We start from the raw sequence: 23864 nt of genomic DNA, 5'->3' as shown, positions 1-23864 counted from the left end.
TCTATTTTAGCTAATATCTGGGTATACAAGGGTTCAAAACTGAGGGGGTTAGACTCATTTTGCCAGCTGGTCAGGTTGTTCATCAGAAAAAGGATATTATTAATAGCCTTTGTATTTTCTAATGAATGGCCAATTAAAGGACAAGTGTATGTTTTGATTCTTCAAACAAGGAAACACCAAACTCTTTTCACAGTACTTTTTGTATCTTTACTTTACCCATTCTACTTAAAACACAACAAAATTTCTTCTTCTGTTTGTTTTCCTTTTGCTATTGTTTAAAGACAAGGCCTGGAACTTACAATGTAGACCAGGGTCGTACCCTACTAGCAGCAATCCTTCTATCTCTGCCTCAGGAATGCGAGATTACAGATGTGCAAACTTCACAGTCACTACTACATCCTCTCACAGTACACTTAAGAAAGGACACGAGTCATACAGAGCAAGCTACTTAGTCTGCACATTAAGCTATATTTACTAGGCTCTCTGGTTCCATCATGCCTGCCTTATCTAGAACCTTGTACAGCAAGTGCTGCACTCACTACATCATTCTCACTGCCCTTTTACTCTTTACTCGAGTATATAGACATGCTCTTTCCCTGATAAAACTAATGAATAAAAATAATAAAAACTTCTCTTGGCCTTAATATTCTTTCATCATTTGTTAAGCCTACATAAGACTGGCTGTGAAAAATCATGCCATCTTCATTTTCCCTCAAAAGAATTCACTCCTTTCCATAGTGTTAATCTGTCTTCACCATTGCTATCATTCCTCAAGAAGGTACCAAGTACTATAAGCCTGGCAAATAACCCAGGTCTGTGGGGTGAGGGGACAGGAGCACACACACAATTTACACCACCCACTCTACCACTCAGGAGTCATTACAATGGTGCAGCAGAAAATATGTGAGAGCTGGAAATGGGGGAAGGCTACAACTGCCATTCTCTAGGCTCAATATCAACTCACAACTGCAGGTCCATATGGGCCTGGTCCTATCAACAATCAATTGCAGAATGGGTGGGAGTCACTAGGTATTACTCGGTTACGGCTGATCTACTGATAAGATTCTGGGAGAAGGGAGAATCCCTGTCTTTAGCTGTGATACCACTGAGCACAGCACGACTTCAAAGGACAACTCCAAACACATGATTACACAGACGCCCCGGTTAAACTCTGTGGGTCACAAAACAAAATGAATTGACGGAATGAGAGGTATTTTTGTGGAGGACATGGGGTGGACCAGGGGTGAGGAATAAAAGTAGTCAGTAGGTATGCATACAGGTGTAAAAGTAAAAAACAAAGTTAATAAAAATAAAACCAAAGAAAGAAAAAGAAGATACTAAGGACTTCCTTGGTATCTACTAATGACTTACTAATTAGATTATCTAAAGTGAACAGAATTAAAAAGTAAGAAATTCTCTTGAAGTTCATGATCTAAATAATCTATAGTTTTAAATTTTATCTAGTTTTAGCAGAAGTTTATATAGTCATTACAAAAATTAATTTTAAAAAAAGACACTATTTCAAGCAAGAAAAAAAAAAAACAAAAACAAAACACTGACCTGCATTGGTACAGGCTCCTTAAGATAATAGCCTTCAACAATCTGTTCTTTCCGGTAGTGATCTATGATGTCCCCAATACTGTTAAGTAATAAATAACTCTATAAATTTCTTAGAATAAAAATAAACCATGTAGTTTTTGATAGCACACAATACAGAATAAACTATTATAACAGTCACATTATTTTATGAAAACAGAAATGTTCCAAATACAGGTTTGCAGGTTGGAATATGTAAGCTAAAGATTTTGGTTTCCCACATATATCAAACACACAGTCAAATCAATGACACTACACACGATACTCTAAAAGTGACATTCAGTGAGAAAATGATTACAAGTTATGGTCTTTGGTTTTTTTAAAAGACAATCCTTCCGACATATGAAGAACTAACAAAAATTGCATTTATTTAGTAAATGATAAACTAAGAACTTATGTCATCAAATCACTTTATATATTTGCTTTTGCTCAGAATGTCATTAAGTCATAATACATGAATAGTTAGGTGAAAATACAAATCAAAAGAAAAAGAAAAAATAACATAATTTTGCTTGTACAGTGGTCACTTTGGTATGGAAGAATTAAGTAATATTGATTAAAAAGTACCAAAAATTATTCTATATATTTGGGAACTATTACTAATGAATCTGAAAGTAAAATGACATAACACATAGTTTAGGATGCTACCAAATATTTTTTTAATAAATAAAAGCATCTTCTATAATTATTAGGTCAGATTAAAATCAGATATTTACTTTCTGGAATTTTAAACTTTCATTTTATATACTAAGTGGAGGAGTAATTTTAAGATACCCAAGAAATATGTTTCAAAAAAAACTCTGCTAACCTGCCCCTTGATTTATTCTTTCCATAGTTTCCTATACTACAAACTAATTTAAATTAACTATAATATTCAAAAGTAAAATATAAAGATTAATAAAAGATATCTATAAATACAGATAAATATTAACAACAGTAGAAAGGTGGAGTGAAAACAAGATTTTTTTCTAAAAGGATATGGAAAATAAATTTTGAAAATAGGGTAAATCTAAATTGTTTCAAGAAAAATGAAAACCAGGAAGAACAGAAAACAGATAGACACCTTCACAAAGATGACTGTTTTATGCATGGGAAGGTAGATGTAAAAAGTGTGTGATCAATCCAGTGATGGAAATTTCAGTGAAATTTATAGAATTAAAATGTTTTAAAATTATATAAATGATTCTTGGTAAGATAATTTAAAATTAAATTTTAGAAATATTGAATGGAGGCACCCTATGTAGGTAGATAAAGCTGCTCTCAGATACCGTATGTGTGATGGCATGTGTGTGTACCATGGCATGTGTGTAGAGGGCAGAGGGCAGCTTTTGAGAATAAGTTCTCTCCCCCCACCACAGGTTCCAGAAAGCAAACTCATGACAGGCTTGCACAGAATGTTATTTCTGACTCTCTGAGCTATCTTGTCAGCCTTTAGATTTCTTTCAAAGAATTAAACAAACAAGCAAACCTAGAAATAAGGTACCTGAGCATTTTAAGATTAATACATCCACAGGGAATAGAAAGTCAGATTTTGGGAGTGGTAGAGACCATTTTTAATATTATTTTGCAATCACTCTAATAATTTTGCAAAAATTTGTAAAAAGTTCCTGATTTATTTCTTCTTGTTCCATTGTGGTGTCTAATTACAAAGACTACCTTTATAAGTCTTATCAACAACCCAATTTATAAAAAATATTTCCAGGTTTGTAGAGATAAAGAAGTTTAGATCAATAAACAAATAATAGCAAGTAAATTAGTTTATACTTGTAGACAGAATGACAACTGCCCCCACAGACCCAGAGAGAGGCACTATTAGGTGGTGTGGCCTTGTTAAAGAAAGTGCATCACTAGGGGTGGGCTTTGAGGGCCAGCGTCACCCTCTCTCCTACTGCGTGTGCATGAAGATAGAGACTCTCAGTTACCTCATCTGCTACACACTGTCATACTTCCTGACATGATAATAATAGACTAAACTGCCGAACTGTAAGCCAGCCCCAGTTAAATATTTTCCTTTATAAGAATTGCTATGGTCATATTTTCTCTTCACAGCTATAAAACCTTTTTAAAAAATGTCAATTTGGATATTTAGTAATTTAGTTCCATATGAATGCTTTCAAATATATGTTCCCAAATCCTTGATAATGAGAAAATCTAATTTAAGACAAATCAAATTTAGAGCATGCTAGATTCAAGATGAAGATGTCTAAAGTCAAGGTACTTGGGTAGCTTAATATGATGAGGTGTGCAAGTGTCTAAAATTATACTTTGATTTAATGTTTATAGCTGTCCACTAAACTTCTGAAAAGCAAAAGATATTATCACTATAATTTTGTTTTTTCCAGATAGGCCAGCTGTTGGAGCTTTATTAACTTAAAACTCAGACTAGAATTTAGGGAATTCTAATTGAGATGGGGAGTATTAGGACATTACTAACAAGTTAAAAAAAAGATTCTGTCAGCCTCCAAAAGAGGAAACACTAGTTCTTTCTTATTAAAGTAGGCAAGTGTTTCATCCATCCTTTTCTTTTCCAGAATATTGCCACTCTGCATCTTACAGTTCCTCTATTAATTTACTTTGCAAAGTAAGCAACTAAAATTTATTATGAGTTTTAAGACAAAGTTTTCTCAGAAGTTGAGAGGTACAAACTAATTACAACACACAAAAAGTATCAACTTCAGAGAATAATCCAAATACATAATGACATCTGTAAAAACCAGATGACTCCTAGGAATTACCTACAATTAGCCTATATATAAATATTTGATTAAGCAACAAGGTATTTGGGAGTTGACAAGTTAATAATATTCATGTTTGACACTTGTTAAAGCATTCTCAGATAAGACTACAGCTATTGTATTAGAAACTGAGAAAATTTTATATTTTGAATTCAATTATTTTTACCACATCTAAAAGATAATTTAAACTGTTTCATAATTTACCTGTTATAATATCGGCCTCCCATCATAAACTGGTTATTAGGTGTTGGACAAATTTTAAATCGCTGAATATTTTCATTGGTCCGAAAATACAGGGAATAATCACCAGGAGTATTATCTGAAGGCCTCACAAGAAAGCTGCAGACCTGGCCAACTGTAAAAAGTAAGTTGTTAGCTTTATACTCTATCAAATAAAAAGAAAGCACATTATGTAATCTAATTAGGAAGTATATTCAAAGTCATAGCCACATGTAAATTTTATCATAAAACTTTAAGACAGTGTTTCCTATTTTCAGTTTATGACTTACAACCACTCACATTGTTCCTGGTGTAGCTTGGCTAGTCTTCTTTCTTAAACATCTCTAAAGGTAACTTCTAGAGTAAGGTCTATGTCTTTCCTTCTTAGAAAGAAGGATCGGACAGTTAGTCACAGTAACTAAAACTGTTATATCATATAATCTCAAGATCTTTAAATGTTAAGCTAATTTTGACTACTAGTCTATTCTTTCTCTGGATCTCCAGTAGATGACTAAAAAGCAAAACTGTAATATAAGTAAGTGCTTAAGTATCTGAGTAATTATCATAGTCAATAAACACATCTCATTTTTCTCACGAGGTGTCATCCTGGAAAGGTGTGCACACAAAGGACCATCTTCAATTAGCAATGATTCCTAATACTATAATGTTTCCTTTGTGGTTAAGAACTGGTTAACAAAGATGGGTGGTGATGCCTCAAGCCTTTAGTCTCAAAACTGGGGAGGCAGGGGCAAGAGGATCTCTGTCAGTTTGAGGCCAGCCTGGTCTACAGAGTGAGTTCCACGACAGGGTCCAAAAATACACAGAGAAACCCTGCCTCGAAAAAAAAAACCAAAAAACTGGTTAACAGAAAGATTAGAAATTGACTCTTCTAAGAAAGCATAACTAACACAATATCTATCACATGTAATTCTTGTAGCAATGAGTGATAACTTTAACCATCTAGCTTACATTCCTGTTAACAAGTAATTTGGTTGGTATTCAATACAAAGAAGTAAAATGTAAACCTTCTTATATTGAATTTTCAGAGTAAATAATAAAAATCTGTAGAAAGTGTGCAATTTAATATATAAAGAAAACCCTTAGTTCACAGTGCTGATACTCTCTGCTTCTTCAATGTAAGATGGGAATCACATGTAAATTTATACATGAATGCACTTGTGTAGTTTCAGGAAAATGGCCGCTCTTTCAAAAACAGTATATAAATAAACAAAAATACAAACTAATGTGGGAAATATTTTAGATTCTTTCCATGTTTACCCACCTAAAAAACTAAAGGATGATTTAAAATACCTGGTGACTCAATATCTTAAGTATTAACTACACCAACAACTCACTAAAATGAATAGTTCTGTTCTACCCAGAAGGCTGATGACAGCACCCTGGTTTAACCTTATCTCTATCTCTAGCATTGGCATCTTTTAAACTCTTTTCTGAACCTCTCAGTGCAGGTTAAGACATTAACATTAAGCACTTCAAAAACTACCTCATTAAATCACTGATTTAAACAATGACATCTTAAAACAAATAAGATCATACATTTAACAATTAGAGTTTATTTACTATAGTTACTTATTTCAGGGTACCCTACAAAGTACAGAAACTACCAATTTTTCAAGAACCATAACACCTAAAATACATATAATACATTGGTTTTGTCCCCAATCTTTGCCAGACATAGTTTACCAATAAATTAGGCTAGCAATAAGCAGTTAATAATAAAGAGCAAAGTAACACAGCTGTTTCTTTAAAACATTGGTTCTTAATCTTCCTAATGCTACAACCTTTAAATTTAGTTCCTCAGGTTTTGGTGACCCACACCAACTATAAAATTAGTTTCATTCCTACTTCTTAACTGTAATGTTACTAACGTTATCAATTATAATGTAAATGTTTTTGGTGATAGAGATTTGTCAAAGTGGTCACAAACCAAAGATTGAGAACTGCTGCTTTAAGTAACAAACCCTTAATATAAATTTGCATTTTCCTATAACAATCATAGAAATTAGGAGTACATTTTAAATATTGCTAAATTATGTAATTCCACTATGCACACAAATAATACAAGAATGTACAGTGGTGCACATCTTTAATCCCAGCACACAGGAGGCAAAAGAGGGCAGATCTCTGTGAGTTTGAGGCCAACCTGGTCTACAAAGTCAGTTCCAGGACAACCAGAAAAACACAGAGAAACCCTGACTTGAGAGGGGGTGGGTAAGTACATTATAAATGAATGGGAAAAAAAAAAAAAAACGATAACATGGTATTCCTCTATTGATATACTGTATGTTATATGATATTTGTAAACTAGAAATCATATGATCAATAAAAAGGATGACAAAAATTTGTATTTGTAAATATGAAATATTTTCTGAATATATTTATCATTAAAAAGTATGTTGTGTATCCTAAGTACATTATATGTAGGATATACCTGAGATACACACACAAAAATATAGTCATAAGCTGTAACACATGGAGAAGGAAACAGGACAGGGGCTAAGGAAAAAGAAAATATACTTCACAAGAGTTATTATACATGTACATTTTAATTTAAAACAAAATCAGAAAAACACCAGCTTCCCAGCATTGGGAAGAAATTATAATATACATAAGCATAAATCAAATGCTAAAGGAAAGCATAGTACATGAGAAAAGGTTTTTTCAATTTTATATTCCATAAATAAAAACATTAATGAATACAAAAGTACCTGTCATTAATAAATTATAAGCTTCTTGTTTGGAAATCTTCCCATGGAACCATCTTAAAAGAAGAACAAATTTGACATGTAAATTAAAAGTTCATGTGCTGCTGCTTTCATATACTCAAAAGTAAGCAAAATTTTTATAATTCACGTTGACATGAAATAAATGCAATGGAAATAATCAAATTTTCATCCATTACATTTCTATTGTATTTTGTAAACTTACTCTGCTTTACTTCAGCAAAGTAAAAAGGACTAGGAACTGTCAAGTATAACTACAATTTCCATATTACTTATGCTATTTTAAAAATCTAGTGGTATCTGTTACATGCTTATATCAGAGCTCTATTTTTACTCTGATGGCTTGTAGGGGATAGGAGAGATGATTTAAGAAAGAAACAAAATATTTTCTCATGGTTCTCTCAAAATTAGTTTCTTTTAACATAAAATCTCACCCAATAAAATTAAAATACTAACAAAGGAAGGAACAAGTACATACCAAGAAACAGAACTAAAACTATTTTTAATTCTGAGCCTATCACTCTAGACTGCTAAAGTATTTTATAATCTTCATTTTCGAAGTAAGCATTTAGAAATTATTATAAACTATAATAGCTGAAATATGGCATAAAATTTCAAGTACTTAGTTTTTGCCCTTTTATAAAATGACATGTTAAAAAAATTACTTGAGGATCAGGAATGGTGGCACACGCCTTTAATCCCAGCACTTGGGAGGCAAAGCCAAGCAGATCACTATAAAGTGAGGCCAGTATGGTCTACACAGCAAGATCCAGGCTAGCCAGGATCATATCACTTGAGTCCTTGTTTCAAAAATAAACCAAATTATTTAAAAGCCAAACTTCTAAAGTTTTCCTCTTGTTTACAATAAATCCCATTTTCCTCGCACTGGTAATCTCAGATCTCTTCTCCACCTCTCTGATGCCTCTAAAGATCTATGAGTTAAGTTTCAGTTGTAAAGTACCCATACTACTACAAGACATAAAACGTAAGTGTTCTAAGATGCAATGCTACAGGCTTAAAGTTCTTTCATTCTGCTTCAGATTAATCATTCCATTACTTGGGAAATTTAAAATACAAATTAATTTTCAAGGAAATGAAAATTAAAATTTAAAGAAATTATTCCAACAATATAATTTAATAATCCAAATTTCCTGATGCTCTCAGAGCAAACATGAATAATGAAGAGGAAATAAATAGTACAGTCCAAAATGATTTAATGTATGAGGCTATATACTGCATTTAAGTAAAGGCTAAACTACCATTTTCTACACATGCTAGATTTGAATTCTATATTCTAGGAGAGTCAGCTAGAAGTCATACAAGACCAGCCATATACTTTTCTCCCCAGTAAAGAACAAAACTCAGAAGAGTGTTAAAAAAAAAAAAAAAATCCGTAGTTAAGTTTTAAACATATAATATTTTGAACTTTAAGAAAAATAGCCTTGAGGCAAAGGGGTAATGGGTAATATTATTTCCTGGAGTTATTCTTGTATAAAACTGTGTAATCCAATTACATAATTTTACTCAAGATAAAAAGTCCTTACATTTAAGAGGTCCAGAACCTGGTGGGAAAAATCAGTGTAGTAAGTACAGTGTGTGCTGGGGAGTTTGGAGAGGAACAGAGAAAGGACCTGCTTTGCTTTTCTGACCTCTGGGGTTTTATTATTCATTTTACATTTAGTATATGTAAGGAACAACATGAAGATTCACTGAACTTAAATTTGCTAAGTTAGGTAAGCAACTGAAGGGTAATCTCCTCTTAAGATATAACAGATATTCTATTAAGAAAAAAAGGTAATAAAAGAACTACATGTTCTATTCGGTTTAATATATTTCCTCTTCTAATGGCTAGGGAACAAGAAAATAAAATGTCTGAGGCAAGCTTTAAATTGCATCTATAAATGTTGACAGTTTGATTAAGAATAAAATGGAATGAAAAGATAATAGATGAATACTCCATTGAAATAATATGAATAAAATGAATACAATTGAAAGCCAAGATTTTAAAAGGAATTCTGTACATATAAAAGCAATCTGAAAAACTTATTTTAAAAAACCTTTCTGGGTTATACTAAAATTGTCAGAAATTCTCTCACATGCATAATAAAAACTGAGTTTCAAAGTTCATTAATGATTTGGCCACAAAAATAAATACTATCATTAGTAAGAAAATGAAGAGAAACAGGAGGAACTGTGCTTACTGATAAGGCTTTTAGTTTAGCTTGGGGATACAAGATTTGTATGCAGGTCTAGGCCACTGCATGCCTTTTTCTTAAGGATCTAGTCCTAAGATCCTTAAGAAATATATCAGTTCTCTAACCAAAATTTAAAGAAAATCAATCAGACTAAAATTCATCAAGTATTTTTGACTATTTTTCTAATTTACAGTCTAACATTTTTTTTCTTTCAATAATTAATATAAACTCACATTTTGCCTTCATGTGGATCTTCTTCCCGGCCCTAAAGAGAAGAAAGAGATTAAAAGAGCATTTTTTTTTTTTTTCAGTTTTTCTAGACAGGGTTTCTCTGTAGCTTTGGAGCCTGTCCAGGAACTAGCTCTGTAGACCAGGCTGGATTTGAACTCACAGGGATCCACCTGCCTCTGCCTTCCAAGTACTGGAATTAAAGGTGTGTACCATCACCACCCGGCAAAATAGCATAATTTTTAATTTCAGAAAATTAAATCCTAATCTAATTTCATTAAAATTCCTAAGAATCCAATCTTCAAAACTATCTCCACAATACTTTTCCTAGCTGTGTTCGGAGAAAAGACATTTCTGTTCAAGAACTCGCACTATATAGCTGTCTGTTCTCGTCTCCCTGTTGCTGTCAGTTTAAATCAGACCCTTGCTTCTTTTTAATTTAATGATTTAAGTAGCCCAACTACAGTATATTACTGCTCTGCCCATTCCAACCTCTCTGAATTCATTAGTGTCAACTGTAGGTGTGCACTTAAGAATAAACAAACCAAATGAACAAACAATCTTAAAGCCAACCCTTTTCTAGCCTGCCTACTGTCTACAGATTCCTCATGTTACAACAAGCGCCCTTAACCATCCATCGGCCTCAAGTATGTGTTTCTTATACTACCCACCTCCTTTCTAGGTGTCTCTGCCATGACCAATCTTAACTACTCATTTGCTAAACTATTTCACCTCTCTACTATAGTTTGTGCTCTGTTCTTATTGTTGCCATCAGAATGTCCTTTCAATTCATTGTTACCTACCTGCTGGGGGAAAAAAAAAACCAAGGCATTAAGGAAAACTACCTCAAATGCTACCTCCTTACAGTTTAACACTTTGACCCTAAAATGTGAGCACTTTCTCTTCTCTGGAATACAAAATACATACTTTCTTTCTGCCATCTTTTAAACCTTATCTTTTTCTAGTCTGTACTCCAAGTTTTAAAGCTATTCTAATATTAATATTATTCATTCCAAAAATAGTGACTACCTTATTAAAGTCTAAGCTATTCTCTCTACCACCACCACCCAAACATGGTCTAAGTTCATAGTTTTCACTGAATATATAAAGAACTGTCATCATAGCAGCTTACACTGACTTTTCAATAAACTGATAACGAAAGGGAAAAAAGGAGAAAAAAATATTAGCAGGGACTTCTCTTAATTAGGTCCTCACTAAGTATTTAGTCAGACTAAAATCAGTCAATGAATACTTACTATAGAAACTACAAAATTAATATAACTGCTCTCTCTCAAAAAGTGGTCTATTTAAGGAATATAGAACCAATGAGTACTGCGAGAACAAAGGGAGAAACAATTTGGCCTAAAAAAAAGTATCTAGACACAAAATCTCTGCCAAAGGGGGAGAAAGAGAGACAGAGACAGACACACAGACAGAGAAAGCAAGGAAGAAGTTGCCAGTTAGTAATAAATAAGTTTCAGAAGGCAATCTAAGATAACAGACCAAAAGTGTAAAAGACAGGGACCACTATAGGCATGGAGGCACTACATTCATCTCCTCAAACTTTACAGATGCCAGAGAATCATTCAGGACAGAGCAGTGAATTAGAACAACACTAACAAGAAAAAGATGTCTTTTCTTGGAGCATACAATCTAGAAGTGAGACTTAAAAATGTGCTGATCTCCATATAAAAATATATGGGGTAATTTATATTATGTACTAAGATGAATAATAACATATAATATGATAGCAAAGAAAAGAGGTAGAATATACAAACTGTAGGACTTTGGGATTACTTACATATAATTTAAATATTCCTAGATTATTAAAAATTATAAACACATTTGAAAAATTATTCCAAACATACAACACTTAAAATTCCTCTATGACTCAAATATATCCAATGAAGAACAGGTATACAAAAAAATACCAAAACAAGTACAAGTGATAACTGAGTTCACAAGCAGAGAAATACTTCCTGCAGAGGCAGCTATATATTACAACATATTAATATATTGTCTATTTCCTTGTACATAAATATCATTTATGTCTTAAAATTTCCTTATGCTTATGAATTAAAGTTTTTCACAAGAAATTTGTTCCTATCTAATAATCCAGAAAATGGACCAATTCCAAACTTTTATTAAGGATATACGATTTGAAATTTAGGAAAACATGAAACTCACCACCTCTTCTACTAGGTCTTCAACAATAAGGCCTTGTTCATCTGTTCTTAGATTTGTAACCCACATCCATCCATCTTCTAATTCATTGTGAACAATGAACATATCTCCTTTTAAGAAACTACAATAGAAAATGACATTAAAATGTTAAAAATGGACATTGAAGTAGTCCTAAACTACCACACAGGATATTACAACATTGAAAAAAATGCAAAAAAAAAAAAAACCACCTTATAAAACCCAAAGTTCTGTGCTATTTCTGACATTTTTAGTGAATCTGAAGACAGTTAATAATCTGAATCCTAATTTCATTATAGGTTCAAAAAGGGTGTCAATTTGCTGAATTACATTAAAATCAGAGTTCCTCTATCTACTTTGCTAGATTAGAGTAAAATTAAAATTTCTCTAATAGTAAACAATTATATATGTATTGAGAATAGTTCCAAGAAAAATGAATTTTACAGTTTCAAGTTATTCTTTCATATGTATATGTAATAAAAAGCAACATATGTATGAGAAATTCAGAAAATTTCCTTTAGATAATCTCACTTAATTTTACTATGTAGATACTAATATTAATTAACATCTATAATCACATCTAATTAATTTGGTTCACATGCCTACTGTGCAATGAGTATAGCTTTCTTTGTCTAAAGATGGCACCCAGATATGTATTAGAAACCATCTATGCTTTTTCTCAAACTATGTATTTCAGACTAGATGGATGCACACAGCTTAGTGTTCCTCTTTACTACTGGATGCTGTTAAGCTCTAGACCATCAGGGTCGTCAGCTGCTAACCGATGTATATCATCAATATAAAACAAAACCATCAGGAATTCTTTGCAATTTTTCTTCCAGGCTTAAAAAAAAAAGTCTCTAAACATTCTTCTGGTGTGGGATGCTACCATTGGCAATATGTCTATAAGGCATCTTCAAATAGTTTTCTGTAATTTTCTCTTTTGGCCTTAATACTCATAAACCTTGGTTTTATTAAATGAATCCTTCTCTCATATACTTGAAAGCTTTGTTTTCTCTAAATGATCACAACCATTATTGTTTCTCAAATTTCAGAAAACAAAGCTTGTACAAAACAGAACTTATACACAGGACTCTGTATTTAAAAAGCCACAGAATAGTATCATCTTGTTCTCCTTAACAGTGCCCAATATTTCCCGAGATAAACGGCAGCAGATTTTATCACTTAACCAAATCAATTAAGCCTTTCTAGAACTACTTTCCCAGCTACTGGAATAACACATGAACCATTACACCTATATGAAGTATTTTCTCTTTTCATTTACTATAAGAAATACTAGAAAGGCATACAGTGAAAGGTAAAAACAGAATAGAATAAGCATTTTGCTTCCGCATCCAGAACATCAAATGAAGCTATTTTTGTTTAGCCAGAACACTAAGCACTTTAGTGCTGTTCTCTGTTCTGTCCTCAGATTGGGACACTTACTAAAATGGTCTCCTCCGGCCTCTAGATTTAATACAATTACAGCATTAGTCTCCTGAATCTGCCTCCAAATCTTGAAGTAAATCTTCTCTGGAGAAGCCCAAATAACATGGGCTCTCTGTGAAGAGTATACTTTGAGAACTGCTGCCTTAGATGATCAGACTGAAATGTTACAAATTTTCTAAAACTGTTATTTCAAAACTTCTTACCTTTACTAAATGACTTTCTTTCTTGTAGTTGCTTTTATTTATTTCTCACAATAATTCACAAATAAGTGTGCCAATAAGAATTAAATGAGAAGTCATTATATATTGACAACTATATAAAAATGGAACCTTTATTTTGAGATTCAAACTACTAAATCTGTTTTCTAGTAATAATTTCATAAGTCTTTGTTTTCTAATAATAATTTCCAAAAATTTTAGTGCCACAAAAATGTTATTTTATTATCCTGTTATTTCAAAGAGACACTATATAGTCTATATATATTATTCAACTATTCAGAAGCAGCCAAACATTTTATAGTTAAGAAAAAATGTTTCTATAGAATGAATATATAGCTTCTAGTGAAGGACAATTTGATTATCAAGCCTTATAATTGATTTATAATCAAATTATATGCAAATCCAAAAACTATGATTCTCTATGGTTATATAATAGTCTTGAAATTTAAAAATATTCACCCATTATGCAAAATTCAACAATTATATTCAGTATCATTTATAGCTGAGGCATAAATGTTACAGGTAATAAAACATAGAAAATAAATAAATGAACCACACACAAATTGTGAAAGAACTCTACTTTCTCAGAAAACTTTATTTAAAAAAAAAAAGCTGTTATTTCCTGTGTCATTTCCACTGTGGCCACCCTGATTTATATCTTCAGTCTGAATAGACAAGATATCCCATGGGAACACAACAGATCCAGCACTAAAGGCAACTTTATATAGCTATCATATTTCCTCAAATTCAAAACCTTTGCTTGTTTGAGAGCAATAAATCTTCATTGTCTAGCTCTTTCAAATGCTTATACATAAGAAATAGTATAAAATACCTTATTTCATCAGTCTCTGGTACTTTTGTATAGGGTAGAATGGCTCGAACACGTCTTCTATCTTCTACTGGCTGGAAACCATTGAAAATAGTAATACTTAGGAGCTAGGGAGATGGTTCATGCCCCTATCCCTAAGTCTGAAAACCCAAAATGGATCCGCATAAACCCACATAAAAATTACTACAGGTGACAGGTGTGGCAACTGTCTGTAATCCCAGCATTTAGGAAGAAAACTATCAAGTCAAACTTGCCAAATTGAAAGGCTCTGGCTACATCCAGAGACTATGCTTAATTAATTAATCAAGTAGAGAACAATCAAGGCAAACACCTGATGTCAACTTCTAGTCACCAGTCATGAGTATTCACGTACAACCCCGACAAAGATACACACAAGTCTCTATACAGTCACACACCTATACATATATTCACATACACAATCAAAAGATAGTATCTATATCCAAGTCAAAAAGATACATCCACACAAACCTTAAAGCCAACTGAATATTATAAACTCCATAGAATCATTTAAATTAATCTTTACTAAGCTTCTATAAAGAACCTAAAAATGTTTGCTACTCTTGCTAGTTATTTTTACAGAAATTAGTGTAAAAGTACAACAGAGTTGGTTTTTTTTCAGATAATCTGAACCATCATTAAATAAGCTACACAGAATATAGAAATTAATCTTCATTTTACAATGTAAGACATTTTAACTCCCTAGCAATTAAGGTAAACTATAAATGCAAAGAATTATCTTAAAAATCTAGTTACTTTAATACAAAATTATTTTAATAAAGAAACTAATTTTTATTCTAGCATTATAACCAGAATTAAGACACATAAAATTATAAAAGTCTTAAGAAATTTAATCAGATCAAAATTCATCTGATTTTGTAAAATAAAAGTTATGGTATTTCATTCATGTTTTACTTGCCTCTGGTGGTGCAACTGGATAGAGTAATTTTTCTCCTTTAAGTAAACAAGAAACATGACTGTAATAACCTATTAGGTCTGAGAGTGAAGAAAAACGCCTTCCACCAATGTAATAATCTCCACACATAGCAATAATCCTAGTTAGTAAAAGAAAAAAGAAACATAGTTTGGAAAGTATCCTAAAAACCAGTCTTTCTTATTTTTTTTTTTTTTTTTGAGTGAAAATTAAACACAGGTTCTCTACCATGGTGCTATGTCCCTCCAGCACCTACACTCATTTTTTTTTTTTTTTTTTTTTTTTTGGTTTTTCGAGACAGGGATTCTCTGTGTAACAGTTCTGGTTGTCCTGGAACTCACATGTAAACAAGGACGGCCTCAAACTTACCGAGATCTGCCTGCCTCTGTATCCCAAGTGCTGGGATTAAAGTCTAGCTTCTATGTTTAATTTTTAGAACCAAGTTTCATAAAGACAATTTTATCAACTTCATGTTCTTTTCCATTAACATACATTCTTGTACTTCAAAAACCACTTCTTTGTATCATCATTGGCAACTGAGTGTTATTTTAAGTATTTATAAAGTTAATATGACAACATATTTATAAGTTTCAATTATGTAACTGAATCAAATACTTGAAAATTTACTACCTTCAGATCTGTCTCCTCACTTTCTATATTTAAGACTCAGCTATTTTATAAAAATTACTCTGGCTAGAAGTAGCTTACAAATCTCATGAAATTCATGTAGAATATAATAAAAATGTTACATAAAAATTATAATCAAATATTATGAAATTATATATGTAAATAAATGTTTACAGAGATGACACCTTACTTGAAAACATACCTGTTTAACTCACAAGTTACGTGTACAGAATTTAAGATAGTGAAGCTAAAAAGAACTAATCCTATACAATGTTTTCTGTTACTCTACAGTCCCAGTCTTTATTTCTTTCATTTTAGCTTTCATCTTTTTCAAAATGTATCTGTAATAATACATTCCTCAAATCTGAGGAATATATTTAAAAACTGGCATTGTAAAGATTACTATTACTATCTTTAAACAAAAAGTTTCAACATCTCAAAAATATTTACTCTAAATCACTGATTAAATAACTTAATTGAAATCAAGCTAATTATACCATCATTCACTTTTGTAAAAGTGAATATATTTATAAACATGTCAGATTAAATACCTAAGTGCCATATTAAATACCTTAAAGTCAGGACAGAGACTTACCTAAAATGGTTGACGACATTTGTCTGGCTAAGAAATGAAAGTACAAAGGACCCAGGCCTCCGATCACTCTCTCTTATAAGGTAGCTTCCAGATTTTCCTGCCTGCCTGAGGCGTTCTTCTGCTATAGTTCTATCGAGTTTTCCATGATACCACCTAGGGGGAAAACAAATAATTAAAATAAAACTAGACATCATAAAACTTCTGTGCAGACTGAAAGACATAATACTATAGGTATTAAACGCTCACATGCAACACTTATTTAATGTTAAAACATTTGTTTAGTCTGAACAATTCAATTTTAACTCCACTTTTCACCTCCTCTCAACTTCGCTAAGAACACTGTTTCACAAGGTTTTTTAATTTCTTCAAATACTACACTCTGTTATCTCACTGATGAACATCTTCTTTCCTTAAATCCCCTTGCTCCAGACTTACCAATATTTGCTCAAAATAGAAACATTTATTGTATCAAACCCTTTCCTGGAACAAAGCAATTAAGTTGAGTAATTAGAAATAATTTACAACAACTCTATATATAAAAAAATCCACTGATATAACAAAGTACTTAGAATCTCGTAGAAAATAGTATTTTACCTAGTTTTAGTTTTACTACCCTGACAGGAAAACAGGAAACTGATCAGTGCCCTGGATTTTAAGACAGCCATATATTTAAGTTCAACTCTTCTTACAGAGAATATAAATATTTTTTGGTGTGCCAATTCAATGGCCAGGGAATCCTTTGTTACCTGAATTACATGGTTCTGTAGCTGATCATACTACTTCAAAGATTTTCTGTAACTTTCAAAATGTCATCCAAACTGTCTTACACAACATTTGTCTCTTCTAAAATTAGTTATGTTAGACTGGTATGGACATTTGCTAAAATTATAAACCCCCTAAAACAAATGAAGTACAGACAATTCAAAGGACAGTGTGAAGGGCTGCAATATTTCTCTTAGCCAAATTAGAATGTTTTTGTATCACAGATATTATTTAACACACATTCTTTCACATAAAAACTCATCATCCTGCTTCTGCTTATCAAAATACCAGTCTAGGTCGAGATCCTGTCAAAAGTATACTTCTATAAAACCCTTTATACATCTACAGCTGCAAAATTATGTTCTCCTTCTAAACTATACTACATATGGACATTAGTTGAAATTAACCTACTTCTATTTCATTTTTAAAAGTCTCAAAAGGAAAAGCTTTATCTCACAGGGAAAATTTTAACCAGACAGGGTGCTCCATGCAGCCTCCATTTTCATGTAATCTCAGTATTTTGGGAATAGGAGGAGGATCAGAATTTCAAAATTTTCAGTACCACAAAAAAATTAAGATAAATTTATTAAATATAAATATAAATCAAGAAAAGAGAAAATACAAACATAACCATAAAATAGAAGCATAAAAATCAAAACATTTAAAAATAAGTAATTAAGTTTACAAAATTAAGAGCTAAATGAGATTAGCAAGAAATTAAGCATTTAATACGAAGCAGATAAACTTGAAAACAGAATTTGCTTGCTAAACAACAAAATAGAATTAAAAAATACAGAAAAGGACAAATAATAGGGGCTGGAGAGATGCTCAGACATTAAGAGTACTGGCTATTCTTCTGGAGGTCCTGAGTTCAATTCCCAACAAATACATGGTGGCTCACAACCATCCATAATGAGATTTGGTGCCCTCTTCTGGCCTGCAGGCATATATGCAAGCAGAACACTATACATAATAAATAAACAAACATATAGGCATCCTCCTGAATATTAACCTTCATCAGGCGATGAAAGGAGACAAAGACAGAGACCCACATTGGAGCACCGGACAGAAATCTCAAGGTCCAAATCAGGAGCAGAAGGAGACGGAGCACGAGCAAGGAACTCAGGACCACGAGGGGTGCACCCACACACTGAGACAATGGGGATGTTCTATTGGGATCTCACCAAGGCCAGCTGGCCTGGGTCTGAAAAAGCCTGGGATAAAACCAGACTAGCTGAACATAGCAGACAATGAGGACTACTGAGAAGTCAAGAACAATGGCAATGGGTTTTTGATCCTACTGCACGTACTGGCTTTGGGGGAGCCTAGGCAGTTTGGATGCTCACCTTACTAGACCTGGATGGAGGTGGGCGGTCCTTGGACTTCCCACAGCTCAGGGAACCCTGATTGCTCTTTGAGCTGATGAGGGAGACGGACTTGATTGGGGGAGGAGGAGGGAAATGGGAGGCAGTGGCGGGGAGGAGGCAGAAATCCTTAATAAATAAATAAATTAAAAATAATAATAATAAATAAACAAATCTTTAAAAAATGAAAGATAGAACATAATTTGCATATATGCTGTGATAACATTTGATTGTGATGTCATCCAGAGTTTTGGGCATTTAGATACGTGGTCCTGATTGGTGGCACAGTGTACAGAAGTTTAGGGAGATATGGCCTTGTTGAAGGAGGTGTGTTACTGGAGGCTGCTTTGCTCTCACTACTCTGAGAAGTTCAGAAGAACCACTAAAAGACCAGGATTATCATACTGCATAAGATAACAACATCCATATATATTAGAAATGCATCTTTCTACAACAAGTGACTACAGGAAGTTACCTAATACTGACTATATGCTGAATCAACCACACCCCATTAAAAATAGCCAAAAATGCTCAGAGCACATTACCTAGCCTTAATGTAATTAACCAGAAAATTACTATCTTCAAGCTGGTGAGATGGCTTGAAGTTCTTGCTGAAAGTCTGACAAACTGCTATCAAACTCCACAGTAGGAAACAACCAACTGCCACAAGTTGTCCTCCGCTCTACATGTGAGCTCATGCTCTCTTTCTCTCACACACATGCATACAAAACAAATATATAAAAAATGACATTAGGTGGCAAAAGTCCCTTCACTACTTTTAGGTCATAAGTTTTGAGAGAAGAGATTTCCAAAGACACACCTGGTACTATTCTAAGACATGAACCAAAAGAAATGTAAAAATTTTAAAGTAATTATTATTCTTTACTAAAACTTTAAAGGTTACTAATTTATTTACAAATTAAGCATTTCTGTATTTGTTAATAGTTTGTTAATTCAAAGAAGCAAATCAAAAAGTGGTAGTTCTACCAATTTTGACTTACAAATACTATACTTAAAGAGAAATCTGTAATGTTGAAAAATAAAACCTGAGCAAATAACATAAATATCTTGGAATAACTCTAACCAAACAAGTGGAAGATTTGTATGACAAGGACTTTAAATCTCTGAAAAAAGAAATTGAAGGAGACACCAGAAAATGGAAAGATTTCCCATGTCTTGGGTAGGTAGAATTAACATAGTAAAAATGGTAATCTTACCAAAAGCAATCTACAGATTCAATGCAGTGTCCATCAAAATTCTTCACAGACTTTCAAAGAACAAAACTCAACTTCAAAAAAAAAAAAAAACCTCAAAAAACCAGGATAGCCAAAACAATCCTGTACAATAAAGGAACTTATGGAGGCGTCACAATCTCTGACTTTAAACTCTACTATGGAGCTACAGTACAGAAAACAGCCTTGTATTGGCACAAAAACAGACAGGAAAACCAATGGGATGGAATCGAAGATTCCTATAAACACCTGATTATAGTGAAAGAAGCAAGAAATATAAAATTGAAAAAAATATATTCAACAAATGGTGCTGGCATAACTGGATATCAACATGTAGAATATGAAAATAGATCCGTATCTATCACCATGCACAAAACTCAAGTCTAAATGGATCAAAGGCATCAATAATCACACTGATCTCATAGAAAAGAGGGAAGTACACTTGAACGCACTGGCACAGGAGACAACTTCCTAAATAGAACCCCAGTAGCAATTAATAAATGGGACCTCCTGAAACTGAGAAGCTTCTGTAAAGCAGGGCGTGGTCAACAAGACAAAGAGACAGCCTACAGAATCGGAAAAGATCTTCACCAACCCCACATCAGACAGAGGGCTGATCTCCAAAATATACAAAGAACTCAAGAAACTGGTCACCAAAAGAACAAATAATCCAGTAAAAAATAGAGTACAGACCTAAACAGAGAACTTTCAACAGAGGAATCTAAAATGCTGAAAGACACTTAAGGAAATGCTCAACATCCTTAGTCATCAGAGAAATGCAAATCAAAACAACTCTGAGATTCCATCTTACACATATAAGAATGACCAATATAAAAAAAACTGATGACAACTCATGCTGAAGAGGATATGGCATAAACGGAACACTCATCCATTGTTGGTGGGAGTGCAAACTGATACAGCCACTTCAGATATCAGTATAGTGATTTCTCAGAAAATTAAGAACAATCTACCTCAAGACCCACTAATACCACATTTGCATATATAACCAAAGGATGCTCAATCATTCTTCAAAGACATGTGTTCAACTGTGTTCATAGCAGCATTATTTGTCATAGCCAGAACCTGGAAACAACCTAAATGCCCCATGACTGAGGAATGAACAAAAAAGATGTGGTACATTTACACAATGGAGCACTACATAGCAGAAATAATACCTTAAAATTTGCAGACAAGCAGGTGGATCTAGGCACATCATATTGAGTTAAGTAATCCAGAATAAAAAAGGACAAATATATGTACTCACTCCTAAGTGGCTTTTAGACATAAAGCAAAGAAAAGCAAGCCTACAATTCACAATCCCAGAGAACCTAGACAACAAAGAGGACCCTAAGAGAAACATACATGGATCTAATTTAAATGGAAGGAGAAAAAGACAAGATTTCCTGAGTAAACTGGGACCGTGGGGATCGTGACAAGGTAGGGGAGGGGGAGGAAGAGAGGGGAGCAGAGAAAAATATATAGCTCAATAGAACAGTATATGAAAACACGTTATTCGGAGTGTGTTTTTCTCTTTCCGAGCATCCTGACCACCAGAATCCACGCAATGGCTTTGACCTTGCTCTTTTGGAGATCTTTATGGGTACAAAGCAGACAGGAAGTTTAGAATCATCCCATGGTGCTGGGGCACTTCTATTCCACTGAGAATATTCCTGATAAGGTTACCTTGGAGGTTAAGTTTTTTATTTAAATTGCTAGAAGTTGTTGATGAGGTTTTATATATATCAAGTGATATTTTACAAAGCTGAATTATATTGATATTTGTCCAAATACTGAGATATGAAGATGTTTGCACTAGGTCTTTCATTGGAAGTACTTAGAAGATTAATAAAATTAAACTGGACAGGACTCTAAGTATTTACATGGGTAATCAACAAGTATCTTCAGAGGATGCTCTTTTTAAATATATATATATATATATATATCAATAAAAAGGGGGAAAATGTATTACCAAAAAAAGTAAAAAAAAGGGGGGGGGGCTGAAATCAATAAAGTTTCTACCTCAAGAAATCAGAAAAAGGTAACCTAAAAAGGTAGAAAATAAATACTGAAGACAGGATTGGTGACACCAGAATCAAAAGTACAATATAACACCAGAAAAAAGTGAGTTCTCAGGTTAATAAACCTGGAAGACTGTAGCTGAACTATTGTAGGCTGAACAAATAGAAAAAAGTTGCCAACAACTGCTTTCAGTAATGAGAAAGGCATTCTCTATGATAATAAGCTAGAAAAGACATTTCTTACTTGATGGAAAGTAGTCAACAGAATATCTACTTTTTAGGTTAATCTTGATCATTTCCTTGTTCCACATACAAAAAACAATTCCTTACATACATACAAACATAATACACATATATATGGAAAAGTGGGAGATAAAATAAAGCTTCTAATGAAAAAGAAAGTAATGTAGAAAAGTGTATGTATACAACTAAATATACACAAGAATTTCTTACACATGACCCCCAAAACACATCAAATATAAAAGGGAAAATGAATCTATTAAAATTAAGAACGCAGCAGCTTATTGTATCACAAATAATAAAAACCCAGAGACAGATATTGGGGTTCGATCTGAAGATCAGAAAAGCAAAGCTGCCAACCACTAGACAGACCTTTTACCTTTACCAAATCTTCAGATCGAAAGGGTGAGATCCTGTCTCCACAAATCCTCAAGATTCTATACTCCACTGAGTTCCTGTCTCTTCTTAATATTCCTCTCTCCACCCAGCCACATCACTACTGTCTCCATCTCCCTGGAGCTGGGATTAAAGATATGTAATCCCAAGTGCTGGCATCACCTCTGTGTGAGCTGTGTTTCTCTTTAAAACAGATTCAATCTTATGTAGACCCTGGTGACAACTCACAGAGATCTGTCTGCCTCTGTCTCCTGAGTCCTGGGATTAAAGGTGTATGCCACCACTCCCTGACCTGTATGGCTGACTAGTATGGCTTCTGTGCCTTATGACCTTCAGGCCAGCTTTATTAATTAAAACACAAATAATATACCACTATAGTTTATTTCTCTAAAACTAATGTATCTATAACTGTCCTACCCATCATAGTTATATGTCCAAAGGGGAGGGAAAAAACACAAGAGCATAATTTATTGATATCACTGTCCATACACAATGCTAACAATAGTCACTTGCATAGTCGAGATTCATTTACTCTTTAGACATTTGTACGGGTTACCATTCCTGTGGCAGTTGACCTCAGTATCACGATAATTTTAGCAGTATCAGACAGTAGATGGTAGACACCTCCCTTCTTCCACAGGAACACATACACACATACATACAATGTTCACTTTGCACATACACTAAAAAATGGAATGACACAGAAATTAACAATGACCCTGCTTGCAGACAGCACTCTCTCCATATTTCTTCCAGTTGTTTACACAGCTAACTTTGAAATGTTGGGAATATAAGTTTATATGACTGGAATAAATAAGCATGCTGCTAAAAAAAACATTGTGTGTCAAGTACATAAGGAAAAGAACTGTATGTAAAATTTATATACTAAATACATCATGTTAAATAGTTTTGCTATTTATAAAGCAACAATATCACTATGAATCAAAAAAGAAAATGCTACCAGATTCTCAAAAAGAAATACTGAAGCAAAGGAATTTAAATATACTCTTTCAAAACAATAATTCATTAAGAGAACTAAAGCCACAAACAGGTTTTCCGAAACATTTCTTCCCCTGTATTAGTTTATAAGCACCAAAAGCTTAGAAAATTATTATGGTGCTATTGCTATGTTCCTGAAACTGTGCAAACAATCACTAATTATGAAAATTTAGGAAAAGCTGAATTAAGGAAAGAAAGAAGTTTACTAAATTTAACAATCTTAAGAGAATTCCTATACTAAAATCCATGCTGGATTGCAGGTAA

General features: G+C 33.1%; 1 protein-coding gene across 1 annotated transcript in view; it reads right to left on the bottom strand.

The window, feature by feature from the left end:
* Positions 1–23864, bottom strand: part of Rasa1 (RAS p21 protein activator 1) — a 77955-nt gene that overhangs the window by 27612 nt on the left and 26479 nt on the right. The window contains exons 2-9 of the mRNA XM_041663697.1: positions 16590–16742; positions 15353–15488; positions 14419–14489; positions 11905–12022; positions 9723–9754; positions 7280–7332; positions 4536–4686; positions 1561–1639 (exon numbers count right to left, since the gene is read on the bottom strand). Coding sequence (XP_041519631.1) covers positions 1561–1639; positions 4536–4686; positions 7280–7332; positions 9723–9754; positions 11905–12022; positions 14419–14489; positions 15353–15488; positions 16590–16742 — 793 coding nt within the window. The remainder of the gene's footprint in view (positions 1–1560; positions 1640–4535; positions 4687–7279; positions 7333–9722; positions 9755–11904; positions 12023–14418; positions 14490–15352; positions 15489–16589; positions 16743–23864) is intronic.

The sequence above is a fragment of the Microtus oregoni genome, unplaced genomic scaffold (assembly GCF_018167655.1).
Source record: "Microtus oregoni isolate MIOR12 unplaced genomic scaffold, Mior012 000014F_ref0000157, whole genome shotgun sequence".
In the NCBI taxonomy this organism is placed as follows: Eukaryota; Metazoa; Chordata; class Mammalia; order Rodentia; family Cricetidae; genus Microtus; species Microtus oregoni.
The sequence above is the reverse complement of the archived record's forward strand: the minus strand, read 5'-3'. Positions and strand labels throughout refer to the sequence as shown.